Raw genomic sequence first — 15,009 nt, forward strand, 5'->3', positions numbered from 1 at the left:
GATAGAATTTAAATTCCTATCGTTTGATTTTCCTACTGGTAAAGCCCTTTTGAAAAAGCAATAAAGCTCTTCGGTTTATTGATATGTTTGCATAAGCTGTTAAAACTCATAAAGGTAGATGCCTACCTAAGCTTTGGATAAATATATTCCATGTAATAATGTAAATAAACTTAAATTTATTAAAGTTATGAATTAAAAGTATTTGCAAGGTCCTCTTGATTTCTTGAGAAAGCCGATGACTATTTTGGATAACTTTTCCGTGTGTAGTCCGTGCCACTCCCCGATTCCCATGCCGCCCCTTCTTCACCCACACACGTACACAGGGAGCAGGCAAAAATTAATTGCAATGCCGCAAATGACAGCGTCAAGTAGTAAAAGTAAGCACCCACGAAGCCGAGACGGAGACGAGATGGAGGCCAAGGAGCAGGAGTTCCTGGGTCCTGAAATTGGGCTGCCTCTGCAGGGGGCGTGGCAGGTGGCTGGAGGAGGAGGGGGTGTCACGTGCGCCGGTTGCAACAAGGACGAGCTCGTTAAAGGAAACGACAACGATGGCGACAACAGCAACAAATGCCGTCGCGTTGTTCGCTTCTGTTGTCGAGTGCGTAAATTTTGGTTGTTGCTGCTGTTGTTGATACAAAATGTTATTAACATTCGCTGCAAGTCAAATAAGTGGGAGCAAGAAAGGGAAATGAGGGGCTTAAGGCTGTCTCTGTCTCACTTTGCCGCCTTTTGTTGGTTTCCGTTTTGTATTTGGTTGGTAAAGGGAATAAAAATGAGAGAAACATTAAAGCAATCAACCTTTTGTGAATTGGTAAATATCTAGTAATACAAAGTTTATTAATAATAACTTTTAAACACCAAATTGGCCAAGTTATAAAATGTTTTTGTATATTTGTGGTGTCGTGTTCCTTTTTTATTATATTTCAGGAATATATTTTTATATACATTATAGTTAATATTTTAATATTTCCAATACAAACCACTTCTTAAAACATTCTTTTTCGGTAATATTAAATTATTAATCCACTTAAGACGACTCTTCAAGCCTAGCCGCCTCCAAAATCAGCCGCTCTCATTGCTCCATTATCGCATTAAAAAATTAGACCTTCGCCGCGAAATCAGTTGCCATAGCAGTTAATTGTTACAATTTGACCCACAATGGCAATTTGGCACACCACGCGTACCGCTCCCCCCATCGAGGCCTGTTCTACACTCCAGCAAACCCGGCAGATTTATGGCCATGATATGAAATTCGTTAATTGTCAACACACATCTCCTCGCCCTCCGTTTCTACTGGCAAATACGAATTCTAGCCCGGCAGTAAAACAAATGACAACTGGAGTGTGTTAATGGACGACGTCAACATGTTGCCAGCCGCAGTTGTTGCAGGTAGCATGAGCAACAACACCTCCAATTTGAATGGATCTCGAAAAAGTACGAAGAGAAGCAGCCATAACATAACCTATTTATCCAAGTAATACCACTGCCGGAGAAGATTAGAAACATTTTACATATCACGCAGAAATATAATAATATTTATTCCATGAACTCTTAGTTTATTTTTAAAGTCAGGACAAAAACCTAAGAAACAAATATTCAAAGCGTTTGATGAAAAAACCAAAGCAACGCTTGATGAATTTCCAGTTCCATTTCTGCCACAGGCCTTCACCGCTCCACCCACAGATGTGTTGTGTACTTAGGACTTTTATGTGTGTGCTAGGTAAAATTTAGGGGCAAACTCGGGGGGCAGATACTTGAAAAGCCCGCACGTAGGTTTTACAACTTAATTACAAGCCGCGTTAATCTAAGCCAAATGAAGCTTCACCTCACTCGTTCACTTTACATTTGACATGCACAAAGTGCGGGAATGGAACAGGGAACCTAAATGGGGGCATAACAAGCAAAATGGGACCCTCCGAACGAAATGGGTTGAATGACATTTTAATTGCATGCATTTTTCAGAGAGAAAGAAGTAACTTTAATTTAGTGTCATATTACTTATTTAAACAATCAATTTTATGATCTATGCTGCGTTAAAACATAGTTTGCATATAATTTTTAGTATCTATAAAAAATACCACGCGTAAAGAACGAGAAAAGACTATGGATCATTTAGCTTAAGGATATGAAATATTTATACATCCACTTAATAACTTTAAAATTGGCATACTGCGATATTTTCATTGATCGTTATAGAATAAATGATCTTGAGAAAATAGGAACTCCTGAACTTACATTTTGAAACAGCATTAAAATCGGGCAACCCATTCTTAAATTTACCATAACAAAGGAGTCGCTTTATAAATTCTACAAGCTAAAAAAAACTATTCCACAAAACGTTGGGCAAATATTACCCCAGCGTCAAATCTCCAAACAGCTGTCACTTTTGTGAGTTACTTTCCATTCAATTTTTTTCCATCACGTTTTTTTTTTGAAAACAAAAGAGCAAATTGTCTTGCCACTGATAATGATGAAGGCGATAATGATGATGTTGTTGGCCAAGATTGACACTTTTATTCAACGACCATGACTGTGACTCTGACTTTTAGCCGCAGCTCGGTTTGCACAGATACATCTATCCAGCTAGCTATCTAACTACAGTTGAACTTACCTAACTCGAATTTCTGCGAACTTCATTTTTTGCGAATTGAATAACACTTTCTTTCTTACGTACCTAATTGGAGCATTAAATCTTCGTAATTAAACTTTTACAAGCTAAAACATGTTTAAATCCTTACTGAACCTATGAGATAATGTTTAAGATCATTTGTGCTCACAAAGGGCATAGCTGAACAGTCTGAGAATACTGTCCCAGAAGATTTCGAAAAATTTTGGATGAGGAAGGGTAAAGATATGAATTCCGATTTTGAGCCAATGGTTTACGAGTAATCTTGCGCAGCATGAAATCGTATCTTCTAAAAAATCTTCTGTTAGGTGGTTCTTAAAAACTCGTTTTTGATGAAAACACTTTAGTCTCCAAAAATGTCTAACATATTCAAGCAAACAAAAAATGATTCTCTTTTGGTTAAGTTGAAAGACTTTAAATACCAATACGATCGATTTAATAATGCTGTACTGTACCTATCTGTATCTATTTGTATCGGGTTAGGCAAAAACAATTTGTCGCGGGCGGGGGGAGTGGCATATTTGCAGCGGAGCGTTGCAGTCGCACGTTCCTTGAAAACGCCGCACAATTCGCAATTGAAAGTTGGGTTGTATTTTTACTTTTTTGCATCTTTTACACAGTAACCGCAGTTAGCCATTTGATCGAAAGAAGACCTTTTCCCAGCACAGAATGCTGTGTCCGGTTGGGATTTTGTTTTTTACTTTTTACTTTTTGCTCTGCTTTCTTTTATGGGATCACGTTCTATTTGAAACGTGAATTATTTGCAACAAGCCGGCTGATGGATGGAAGTAAATCATGATAGAGAAAGAGGAGAAAGGTGGATAGGGAATGGGAGAGCATGGGGGAAAGGAGTGGAGGATAAAGCCCAATTCCGCGCATTCAACTCGGGCTTTAAGTGCGTGTTAAGCGCCACTCTATTCCGTACGGTACGCGATTTACGATATTCGATACAGGCGTGAAATGCCTTCCAAATATTTTCTTTTCTACCAGCATCTCCAGTAATCGTTTTGCTTCTGATTATTATTTTGCGGCTGCTGAACGCTTCGGCTGGCAAAGTCATTAACTTTTATTTTGTTGTATTATATTTCACTTGAGCGTGCCGAAGAAGATTACAATAATTTCGGGCAAGTCGTCGCCTTCGGCTTAATTGTATGTGGATTTTGAGGCTGCACTCATTAAACTTGGAGGCTAATGACTTACTAACATGGAAAATGGTGAAAATAGTTTGTATAATTGCTGAGAATTATCAATGAAGAATATTAAAAAGGGCGCATTTATCAACACGTTTTAATTGTAATTAATTATCAAATGGAAGAATTTGTTTAATAGTTTTAATTAATTTTTATTACGATAATGCAAATAATTTAATGCACTTTTAACATACAATTTTAGTGTGGTAAAACTCCACGAAATGATTTATATGGTTATAATTTACTTTTTAGAGCGTAAGTCTGAAAACTGCCAAAAACGCTTTCACCATTGAAAGCCACTACCGAAATTCCATTAAATTCCAGGCAAATTTGTTGGACCCTCTCACCCAGTTTAAACATTGTCTAAAAGCAATTCTGTTGACCCAACTTTTTTTGTGCCGTTCGCTTGTTTACTTAAAATTTATCACAATTACTTTACCACATAAAACGCAATGAAAAACGAGGAAAACTGTTTTTTTGATGAGTTTTTAAATGCTGACAGAGTCTTGTTATTAGAGTAAACAAACCACAGAAAAATAACGAAATAAAAGAGCAGCGGCAAATGCAAAACAAAAAAATTGGGAGAATAATGGTAAAATGTAGTTCAAAAATGGCATAACATTTGTGAAATTAAAATAAACACAGTTCCAATCTGTGGACGGCGTTGCTGCTTTTGTTTTGCGGCTTCAATTGAATCATATGCCAAGCCTTGGTGGCTTTTCGTGCTGCAGAAAATTGTTACTATAGCTTACCGTAGCTGTAGCTATGGCTACTTATACAATACAATATCAACCGCCCCCGGAGTCGCCGTCTCTCTCCCACCTTAAATCGGGATGGGTACGTGCAAAAACAAAACCAAAACCGAAAAACTGAAAAACTGAAAAGAAAAACAATTGCATAAAAAATTCACATGACTCGAATCGTTCGCGCTCGTCTCTTTCGAGATTATACAACTTTCTAATCAAAATATTGTTTTATTATTATTACTCATGGCGCGTTTTTAGTTTGTTTTCGAACCTTGCCTTACTTCACTTTTCGTGGCGTCACTAAATTCAATTGCTCAATTGGCTCAATCAGCCGAAACTAAAGTTTTCGTCTCAATTTCCCTCGGTTACATTTTGGAAACAAAGTTTCCGGTACGCACTTTTCGTCTGTTTGGCCCGAAAAATGACTGGTAGATGTGGGTCAGTTTTGCCTCCATCAGCTGGCCAAGTAAAACCAAAAATCATCGACGGGGGCACGTAGAACGTTTTAATTACGATTGGCCTAGTTTCCCTGTAAGCCGAGATTTTGGACCGTTCTCTTGTTGCTCCGTCAGATGGCTATCTATGCTGGTCCATGGCACGGAGCCTGCTATCAGATTAGAGTTAATAGTTTAATTGGGAGTGGGCCAGGGGAATTTGGCTTTCGGACCAAGCCCTGGGGAAATGTGATTAAATGTGACGAGAGAGATCTTTGTACAGGGTTGAAATTTGTCAAATCTTAAAGTTCTAGCGCTTAATTTCTACTATTCTTATTGTCGAAACTGCGAAATTGAATGGAAAATTTAATAGCGTAATTGATTTAGAAGTTGTTTAACACAATTTTTGATCCTTTTAAAAACTAATATAATCATTGAAAGTTCTAGGGCGGTAATATACTATTTTAAAAATCTAAAAAGAACTCTTTGAACTCTTTAAAAAACTGCCCAATTTACCTACTTATTGCCTTTGGCAACATCCCGAAAACACCAACAGCTTCCTCTCCCAGCTGAATTCCCAAGAAATCATCTTCAAATTGGTTTCCTATGACCTCGAATGTGCCCACTTTTTTGGGATACAGCCTAACGGAACCTCCAGCTTTAGAGATTAAGCCCTGACCCAAGCGACCTCATTGCACCTCTCTATGCGCTTCTCACACGTTTTTCCTACAGTCTTACACAACAAAAGCGGAAGGCCTCATTACCTGACCTTAGTTGACAATTTTAATGGGCCTTTGAGCCGGACCCACGAAAATTGCCTAATGAAGTGCTCATGGATTGCGAATGCCAGCCAAAAGTCAAGCGAAAGGTTCCAAAAAACCTGGTGGCGGAAAGTTTGTTGAACTTTTGTTACGCCGAGAAACGCGAAAAAATTCAATTTCTTTGCATATTAAATCAGCCAAATCATTGTGTGACCCGGGGGCCAACTAGTTATTAAAAGATCTGCCGCCTAGCGATTGCGTTATGTCATGGTGCCAGCCATTTCCTCCAAAATGCTAATGTTCAGTAGAGAATAGTTCTACAAAGTCCGGGCGAAACCATCTGGCCCATGATTTCGGTACCATGATTTCATATTTCATACCTTCGCGTTCTTTCAACTTGTTTGGCCACTTCTAATCGTAATGCCGCTGGCTTGGGGGCAAATCTGGGTTCAAACACCTTTCGAAATCTTGCCTATTGCGTGTATTGATTGGAGTGTGTGGCTTCAAAGCGCGACTCGGTTTTTTCATCTCCGCAGATCCCCCATCGAAAATCGGACTCATTGCGAAAGAAATCTTCATGTCTCGAACAATTTGTTGCGCCTGCTCTGCAAGTCAACCAAGATGGGGCTGCTGGAGTTGCTTCACTGTATATCACTGAAGCATATTTCGAGTGGCTGTTAACAGTGCGAAGTCCACAGCTTGAATTCTCAATCGAACAAGCTGTGAAAAAAATCAAGCAAAATTGAAAGCAATTAAATAACTTTAAAGGTTTATGAACCCCTTACATCTTTATTAAAAGAATTTCGGTTGTGTTATTATAGAAATCGTGTTCCTAAATCAATTATATTTAATAAAATAAAATTGTTTTAGGTTAAGATGACGTTAATTTTAATATAAACAGAAATAAATCTCAGGCTTAAGCTATAATATCCCATGAATTTTAAAATTAAAATGGTTTCACTTACCCAAGCTTGACTGTAATTTTTCTTTGAACCGCGCATTTTGCAATCTTCATTTCTAATGGCTGGAAACTGGCTGCAATTTTGTGAGTCGCTTGCCGTTTTACAGTTTGATTAGCTGGAAAATTTGCCATCGTTTAATTAAATTATGTTTGCAGTCGGCAGTTGGTGCCTAGGCTTACGTGTATGGGCAGTCGAATGACAATGAGCGGAAATGGCGAGCAATTTGCATGCAACGGCAGCTGACTTATCCCATTTCCATCCCCCTCGGCCCCGATCTCCCGTACTTCCTCGGAGTGAAAGGTGCGGTCTGTTGGCCAGCAAATGCTGATGAATAAACGGAAAGCATCTTGGCCAATGAACTTTGCGTTCTAAGGCAACTTCTTGGTGATTCTGCAATTTCTCCGCTCCGAGTTGGGAATTGAATTCGCTGAAAAATTGCTGGATATGCATGAACCATAGGAATAATCTAAGCAACCAGACGTATCTATAGTCATGGCTGTTATATGCAGAACATGTCTTAGGGCCCCCACCGCATACCTCATGGATGAGGTAGCTATACAGTTAGACATAGTTTAGTTGTTAATGCGAGTCATTTGTCTCTTAGTATGGGAAGATTTTGCTTTTACAGTTTCATGGGTTTTAATCTTTGAACCTTCATGATCTTTATATAAGCAGTATAACTCTTGCTAGTCATATTTTAACTTAAGGACAAAGTACCAAATCTTTATAAGAAGTAGATACAGTTCTGTATAAAAAAGACAGCTTATCCTAACAATATCTATAACTCTTAGTCCCATTTCACTCATTACCAACATGCACGCACATATTTCAATCATCTTGATGAAGTTGTAGCCAACTGTGCCACTGTGGAAATCGAGCTCGAAGCTATTACTCTTGGAGCCACATCACCCCCACTGGCCACGCCCATGCGCCCCCTCGGAGTAAGGGAAATAGAACTCGCATCGCACACATATAGTATAGTATGTTGAAAGTCCCAAAAAAAGCGCTAACGAACCAAGTGTGGCCGAGGTCCCTGGTTCTTGGTCCCTAATGGCCTGCACATGTGCTACGTGGCAGCAAACGAACTGCAGTTGGACCCACCGAAATATACACCCCCTTAACTCCCGAATCCCCAACTGCCCCTCTAGAGTTGTACAAAGAAATCGACGCAGTCACGTAAAATTATTTTAATAATCACATAACTTTCGGCATTTACACGCCGGGCGATCCAATGGGAGTAGCAAACAAAATGTCAATAAATTTCACACTTTTTGTTTGGACTGACCAAAAAATATATTTACAATCGCGGTCAAAACTATAGAAATGTTTTAATTTTACGAAGTAATGTATTACGTATTGATATTATTGTTATTATCATTGTAAGAGATAGAGAAGTTTACAAAACTGAGCTAACTTAGTTATATGATATAGGGCTATACATTAAATGATATATTAAACATATTGTCTCCATTGTCTTTTTTGAGAATGGAGCTAAACATATTAACATAAAAATATTACATTCATTACTACTTTTATTCTAACCGCAACTGTATATGAGTAACAAAGTTGGGATATGCAGGGAAAAGAATAAGTTTTTGGTGGCTAGAGCGCTTAAGTGGGATTTGCGTGGAACTTTAGTGTCAACTTTAACAATAAGTTGAGAAAAAACGGGGCCATAAATGCCCAGCCGAAACATTCGCCTGCACATAAGCCGCAAAACTTTTGGCGGCCACTGTGGGCTAATGAAACGAAGCCTCCCCAAAAAAACATATATATACTTAGCAACTCGAGCTGATTCCGCACAGCAGGTGACCGTCTGAAGGAATTCTCCTTTCTGGTCAGCCCCTGGACACGGCTTCAGCTATCAATTGCATCTGTCTATCCGGCAGATACATTTCACTAGTCTAACCTGGGATTTTTCCTAGACTACCCAGATTTCCCCCTTTGATATTCTGCCCAGCTGAGCTTCGGTGCAGTCGTTCGAAATAAATTACTCTGTGCACCTGATGACAAACTAAACAAGACCCCTCGAACTATACTCCGCCCATGGAGTTATGGAGTTAAGGGGAGATCGCTGGCTGTCATTATGTTTTTTCACAGGGTATTTTAAACTTTTCGCACACTTTGGGACTCCCAGAAAAAAGAACTTCTCTTAATAAACCGTTTAAAACCAGCCATTAGGAACAGCCCTAATACTTAAATATAAAAGTAAATATAAACTATTTGAAAGAGCTACCATTTGGGTTAGTTAGGAACGAAGTGGCCAATTATGCCGAGAAATATGTTTGTTATTATTCTGTTTTTCGGGCCACGACCAACCAATTACCTGTAAGAAAATCAGCTTCCAAGTGTATTTAAGCTTTCGGCTTCTGAGCCCGGTTTATTCCCGGTTTCTTTGTTGTATTTGTTTCCCTTCTATGGCCGCATTTATTGTCATTATTATTTTGATACCGTTTTTTAAGTTTTCTGTGTTGTCTGCCCAGTTTTCCTGCTATCTGCCCGTAGATTTATGCCAACAAAAGCCAACAATAAAAAATACATACACTCTGTTTTTGCTTTTAATTTTGTTTCTTTCTGGCGCTGTCCAGTTGGAGCGGCGGACAGCTGCATTAAAAAGTTGCCAAAGAAAACAGTTTGCATTGCAATTTTTACCCGGTTTTATTTTCCAACTCTCTTTAGGAGGTTCGTTGTTTTCTTTCTATTTCTCTGCGCTTTGTTTTGTTATCAACGTTGGGCAGCAGTAAAAAATATCAAAACAAAATAAAAATAGATATATACTTAAATATATACTTTTGTGTGCTTTGGAAGTGACCAGGGCCCACAAAAGGTTGTCCGGTCTGTTGCAACTCGGTTAAGCCCTCCCAACTGGGTCATTGTTGTCCGCCCTGGCTTACCGACTCAAGTAGAAGTAATGCCAAATCTGAGCGCTGCGAATTCAATTTGATATGAAAATACATGCATAAAGGAAAACAATTGAAAGTCTTTTGAACTGGGGAGGGGCTTAAATAGAATACAACCTCGTAAAACAAAAACATTTACTGGAACTCCGCACTGGTGCAAGAATCTCCTTTGAGGAGTGTAATTTTTGATGAGATATAAATTGAATAAGAGGATTAGAAAACTGCTATTTTTACTTATTTATCATTTTCAAAGCAAGAAAATAGTTTTTTGGTACTAACTTAAATATTATATTAAATACTGAATAAAAATCAAAAATGCTTAAGGTTTTCATTACCTTTCTTTTCATAAAGCTTACTAATGCAATAAGCATTAAAGACTCCATTAATGATATTCACTATTAAAACCTTATTATTAAAAAACATAAATCAAAAAATGTTTTTACCGAAAGGCAGGTACAATTTTAATACTTGAAAAAGATTATGAACCTAAAATAAATATATTTTCTTTATGTTATTACTGGCTTTAATGGACCTTAATAATTGTAAATCTGAAATCCAATTAATTTTTAATTGTTCCTTAATATTGAGCAACTTCCAAAATAGTAAGAAACTACTTAAAATAGTTGAAAAAACATTTAAAATTTTGATAACTGTTTAAGTGTTGTTATCTGAAAATGTAAAAAAATTGAAATTCAATATTTTTAAGACGAAGGGTTTGATGGCTTCAACTTAATGTCCATGCTATTTTTGGAAACCAGAATTCTTCGAATAAATTATGACTTATGTAAGGTGATTTCCCAACCGTTAAAATACCTCAATCGCTGGGGTGTACCGCACACCTGTCAGGAATCCCTTGGAGCAACACCCCACAACTCATCCCTTATTGTTTGTTAATTTCTTTTATAATTTTTGCAATTTCTCTTCACTCCCTACCAGTGCATTCCTGGTGCCCTTCGCCGATTTTTGCTTTGTTGTTTCGTTTCATTCCGTGTTCCGGCTTTTCAGAACTTAATTAAATGTTGTCACAGCGCACACTTTGTAGTCCTGGTGCCTGGTCCTCTGCCCCTATGCCACCTTTTTATTCCCTTCGAGTCCTGAGAGTCTGGGAGTGTAAGGGTCCCGGGGACAGGGATCCGCCCCGCTGGCTGTTTGTGACAGCAATTCGAAGTGTAAATGAAATAATAGCTGCTAAAAACCAATTTGGCGTAAATTATAAAAGCTTAATGGCCATTATAAATGGGGAACCGTCCCGTTCCCCTCTCTTCGAGCTGTTGGATAACCTTTGACTAACAATTTATTTGCTTGTTCTCTTGCAGTTCCGTGGAGCTGATCGCCCTGCTGGCTATTTCGTGCACCTTCTTCCTGTTCATGCACACGAACAAATTGAACAGTCGCCTCAAGGAGATGGAGGTGAAGCTGCAGCCATCGGAGTTTTCGGCCCTGGGTCTAACGGGCAACCACATCAGCGGACACGATGCGGGCAGTAAGTCACTATCCCTCAGATTCAGTTACCCCCGCCCCCAGCCACCACCATCCCAGATGCATATCTAACGCATCTCACTTCGCCTCATCTCATCTCAACTCACTTCCATCGCGGAACAATGGACTCAAGGGCAGATAGTGGGCTAGAATTTTCGCTCGATTGCATTCGCGTTGCGTTGCCTATCGGAATAAGGCATCAGGTCTGGACAGGAAGTTTAGCAAAGTGCAAAAAACAGTGGGAAGAATGTAGGGTATTACTAAGGGATATTGGTGGAAGTTCACAGATTAAACACTAGTTTAAACTTAATAAACCCTAGAAAAAAATACCAGAACCAACCAAATAATTTGATATTTTGTTTTTGTATTATCTATTCAAACAAATTCTTGTTTTCTTGTAGCAAAACAATTTAAAATAACTTGTATACCTGTAAAGTTAAATATTTTGGTTATTTATAAATATTATTCGTTTAAACACTTGCTAGTGCCCTATATTTTTATAGTATCTATTAAGTGTTACTTGGCTTAACTGAACGGAACGGTCATATCCACCCATTCAATCTATACAATACCGCTTTTGAAAGCCTGCTACGCCCAATTGATTTTTAATTACCACATTGACCCAAACCTCAAGCCACGCAAAAACGCATAAAAAGTAGAGATACAGGGAGGCTGAGACCTTTGTTAATATTTTCCATCGCCGCTTGCCATAAATTAGTTGATCGTTTTAGTCCGAATTAGAGCTCGTGAATTAATTGTGGTATATTTCGGGAATGTAGCACAAAGAGTAAATATAAATAGACCTATGTTCATTTAAACTATTTGTGTGTACTTTCGGAACAGCACTAATAAACTGGCAAATTAAAATCAACATAATATATGCTCGATGCATTCATAGATTGCTGCTGCTACAAAAGAGAATGCAGTGCACATTTTAATTACAATATGCATGTGCTGCCATATCACGCAAATACACATATTTTTACACAAGCGAGCCTTTTTTGTCAATACTTTAGTGCATTAATAAATTATTTAGGAGCGACAGGTCCGCTAGGGAAAAGGTTAGGGGCATTATCTGCGTGACTGGGAATTTAACCTTTTGACGTGGCATTAAGCTCGTTTTTGTTTTTGTGGCCGAAATAAATAATGCATCATATTGATTGTAATATTATTAATTCAATTAGTAAACGAAGATAGTGATAAAAGCAACAAAAGGAAATAGGGGATTAATTGGCGGGAATTATAAAATCACTAAAATACGTATGCGGTTTTTGTATTAGCGCTGTATGTACGAGTACATTTAAATAAACACGAAGAAAAAAATGATAAAATTGAAATATCTTATGTTACTGAAAATATAATATAGCTTTCATTTTGTAGGCAGTAAATTATTGTAAATCATAAAAAAGTTATAGACTTTTATCTGTTTGGCAACCTTTCCTAGCAGTTTGAAATGCTCCCATTGAGATCACATTACCGAGGACCACAAAAGCCATCACTTGACACCTTTTTGCCCCACAACAGTGTTTGCCAAACATACTCCGAATTCCAAAAACCAAACCACAATTGAGTGCATAAACAATAAAAAATGAAATTGAAAAGAGCATTATAGCTGGCAAATGAAGCTCCGCGTTTTTCGAGCGGCACTTGAGATTCTGCCACTCCATAATCGTCAGCAAAAAGCGCGAATTAGGCCGCGACCAACCAACTAATAATGCTATTATTAGGCAACCGCGGAAAAATTCAAAATCGAATCAAAACTCCCTGGCAATGCAAAACCCTAATTTCCATGCCGGAAGTTAGGCGGCTTGCTCGGGCCGTGCAATTCCACTTGCAAATTAGGCAAAAGTTGCCCCAACATCGCAGCAGCAGCTGTGCCAAGTGATCTCCACTTGGTTGATTTTCGCGGGGAAAATGTGAGTTGAAGGGGCCCGAAGCGGGAAAACAGAAGACTTCACGCCTAACTGCAGTGATTGTCAAACAACAACATCAGGCAGCTGATGCACTGCGGTAATGAAGAAAGGCTTTCCCATGGAGCCGTAAATAGAATACCCTACCAACCGATGTAGTAACCCAAACTATAACCAATTTCCTTCAAATCAATTTATTTTCAATTAGTGAATAGATATCATTCATGTTCTATTTTAGCTAATGTTTCCCTCTTAACATACTGTTTAACAAATATATCTTTAGAACGAAATATTTTAAAAATATACATCATTTACTTCAATTTTAATTCTTTACTTCTTCAAAAGTATTTACCTTTGTCTACATTGTTATATTGCCGATAAGATAATACAATCTGAATCATCAGTAACACTTTTTTCTGTAAATTTTTAATTAAATTTAAATTAGATCCATAGTTATGTTAAGAAATCTTTAAAACCATTTTGAGGGAACCAAAGAGCGAAAATTCCGTAGCCAAAGTCGATTTTCCACTGTGCCGTGAGTGATGATGATGATAATGACGATGTGGAAGAGGATAAAGTCGGGCCAGATGGGACGGGCCTTCAGAGAGCACTTGTGGGTTATGTTTGCTGCACAGCTGGTGGCATCTTCATTGTTGCCGCTCTTGCATTTGCATCTGCGCACGCGTCAATTGCCGACAGTTACAAATTGTCCCCGGTTAGCCCCTCTCCAAAAAAAACCCGGCTAATGGCAAAAGACACTACAAATAGCCAAGAAAAAACAAAAGAAAATATTTTGGAAAAAGGAAAACTAAACAACACCTTGTGACGGTGATGGAGTTTTTCTCTGGGCTAAAGACAAAACGAAATAAACAGTGTGAAATGCAGGAAAAAGGCTTACCTTCAGCCAGTTGTTCATCCATTCATAAATATTTCATTTAATTGACTCACACGACTCGGGGTCGAGTACGAGATAAAGATACGAATATGACGACGTACTCAACATGCTCGTTTAAGCCATCATGATGATGATGACACCGTTTGTTGCCGTTGGCCGAAGTCAGTCTTGTCTGCCTTTTTGTATTTATTTTTATATGTACTTGGCTGGCAACATTGAACTTGACTTAAGTTAATTAACGGTGCTGAACGATGCAAGCCAAGTTGGCTGCTGGTTGGTTAATTTCGTGGTCTAATGAGCAAATGGAAAGGGGCAGCTAAAAATCCAAAGATTCTGTGGGGTTTTAGGAGAGTGTGCATTTAAAAGGAGTGGGTAAGCGGAGAATGATTGCTAAAGGAAATTGACCCACTTCCTAACCACAATTTCACAAATGCCCATTTGCATTAAGTGCCGTTTTTAGTAAGAAATAAAATGGTTATAAAATTTGTTTTTACGAGAAATCACTAATTGTACAATTATATGAATAACTTTAGTATATATAAATTGGGAGGAACTGCTTTTATAATACACCTTGTAAGATTTACTGCAACGTCCAATATAAATATTTTAATCAATTATTCACGTACAATTTGCCTAATTTTTTTGTTGCTACCTTCAAACTCTGTTTTCATCACCCTTAACCCCAGACGTAATAGATCAGCCCTTTAAGAACCTTTCAGCACTCTACCTGTCACAAGCCATTGTCTCTAAAGTAAAAAACCAACCCAGCAATTGCCTGCACCTTTAACTGGCGCAGTAACAACAATCTTAGCAAATATGTAGCAATGCCAACTTTGCCCCTGGCTAAAATGCATAGCAAACCAGTTCTTTGCGCTCACTACCGAACCGGGCTTTATTTTCAATTAGACAGCCACAAGACACGAACTAAGCTACGGACCCAAACACCCATAAAAATAGCACCAACGGCAATGGGATACCTCCACCTACTATACATCGAGAGAAAGTATTCCAAAACTTAATACTAAATGGAAAAATTATTTCACAACCCTTTAATTTTCTATATATTTTTGTAATTTTCCTAGCCTTCATTATAATCCGATGCTTTC

The 15,009-nt window shown here is 38.2% G+C and overlaps 1 protein-coding gene across 5 annotated transcripts in view; it reads left to right on the forward strand.

The window, feature by feature from the left end:
- LOC119552818 (heparan sulfate 2-O-sulfotransferase pipe-like) overlaps positions 1 to 15,009 on the forward strand; it is a 41,410-nt gene that overhangs the window by 9,970 nt on the left and 16,431 nt on the right. For all 5 annotated transcript variants that reach the window (XM_037862667.1, XM_037862669.1, XM_037862666.1 and 2 more), the window contains exon 2: positions 10,936 to 11,102. In XM_037862667.1, the coding sequence (XP_037718595.1) occupies positions 10,936 to 11,102 (167 nt within the window). The remainder of the gene's footprint in view (positions 1 to 10,935; positions 11,103 to 15,009) is intronic.

Source organism: Drosophila subpulchrella, chromosome 3L (assembly GCF_014743375.2).
Source record: "Drosophila subpulchrella strain 33 F10 #4 breed RU33 chromosome 3L, RU_Dsub_v1.1 Primary Assembly, whole genome shotgun sequence".
NCBI lineage: Eukaryota > Metazoa > Arthropoda > Insecta > Diptera > Drosophilidae > Drosophila > Drosophila subpulchrella.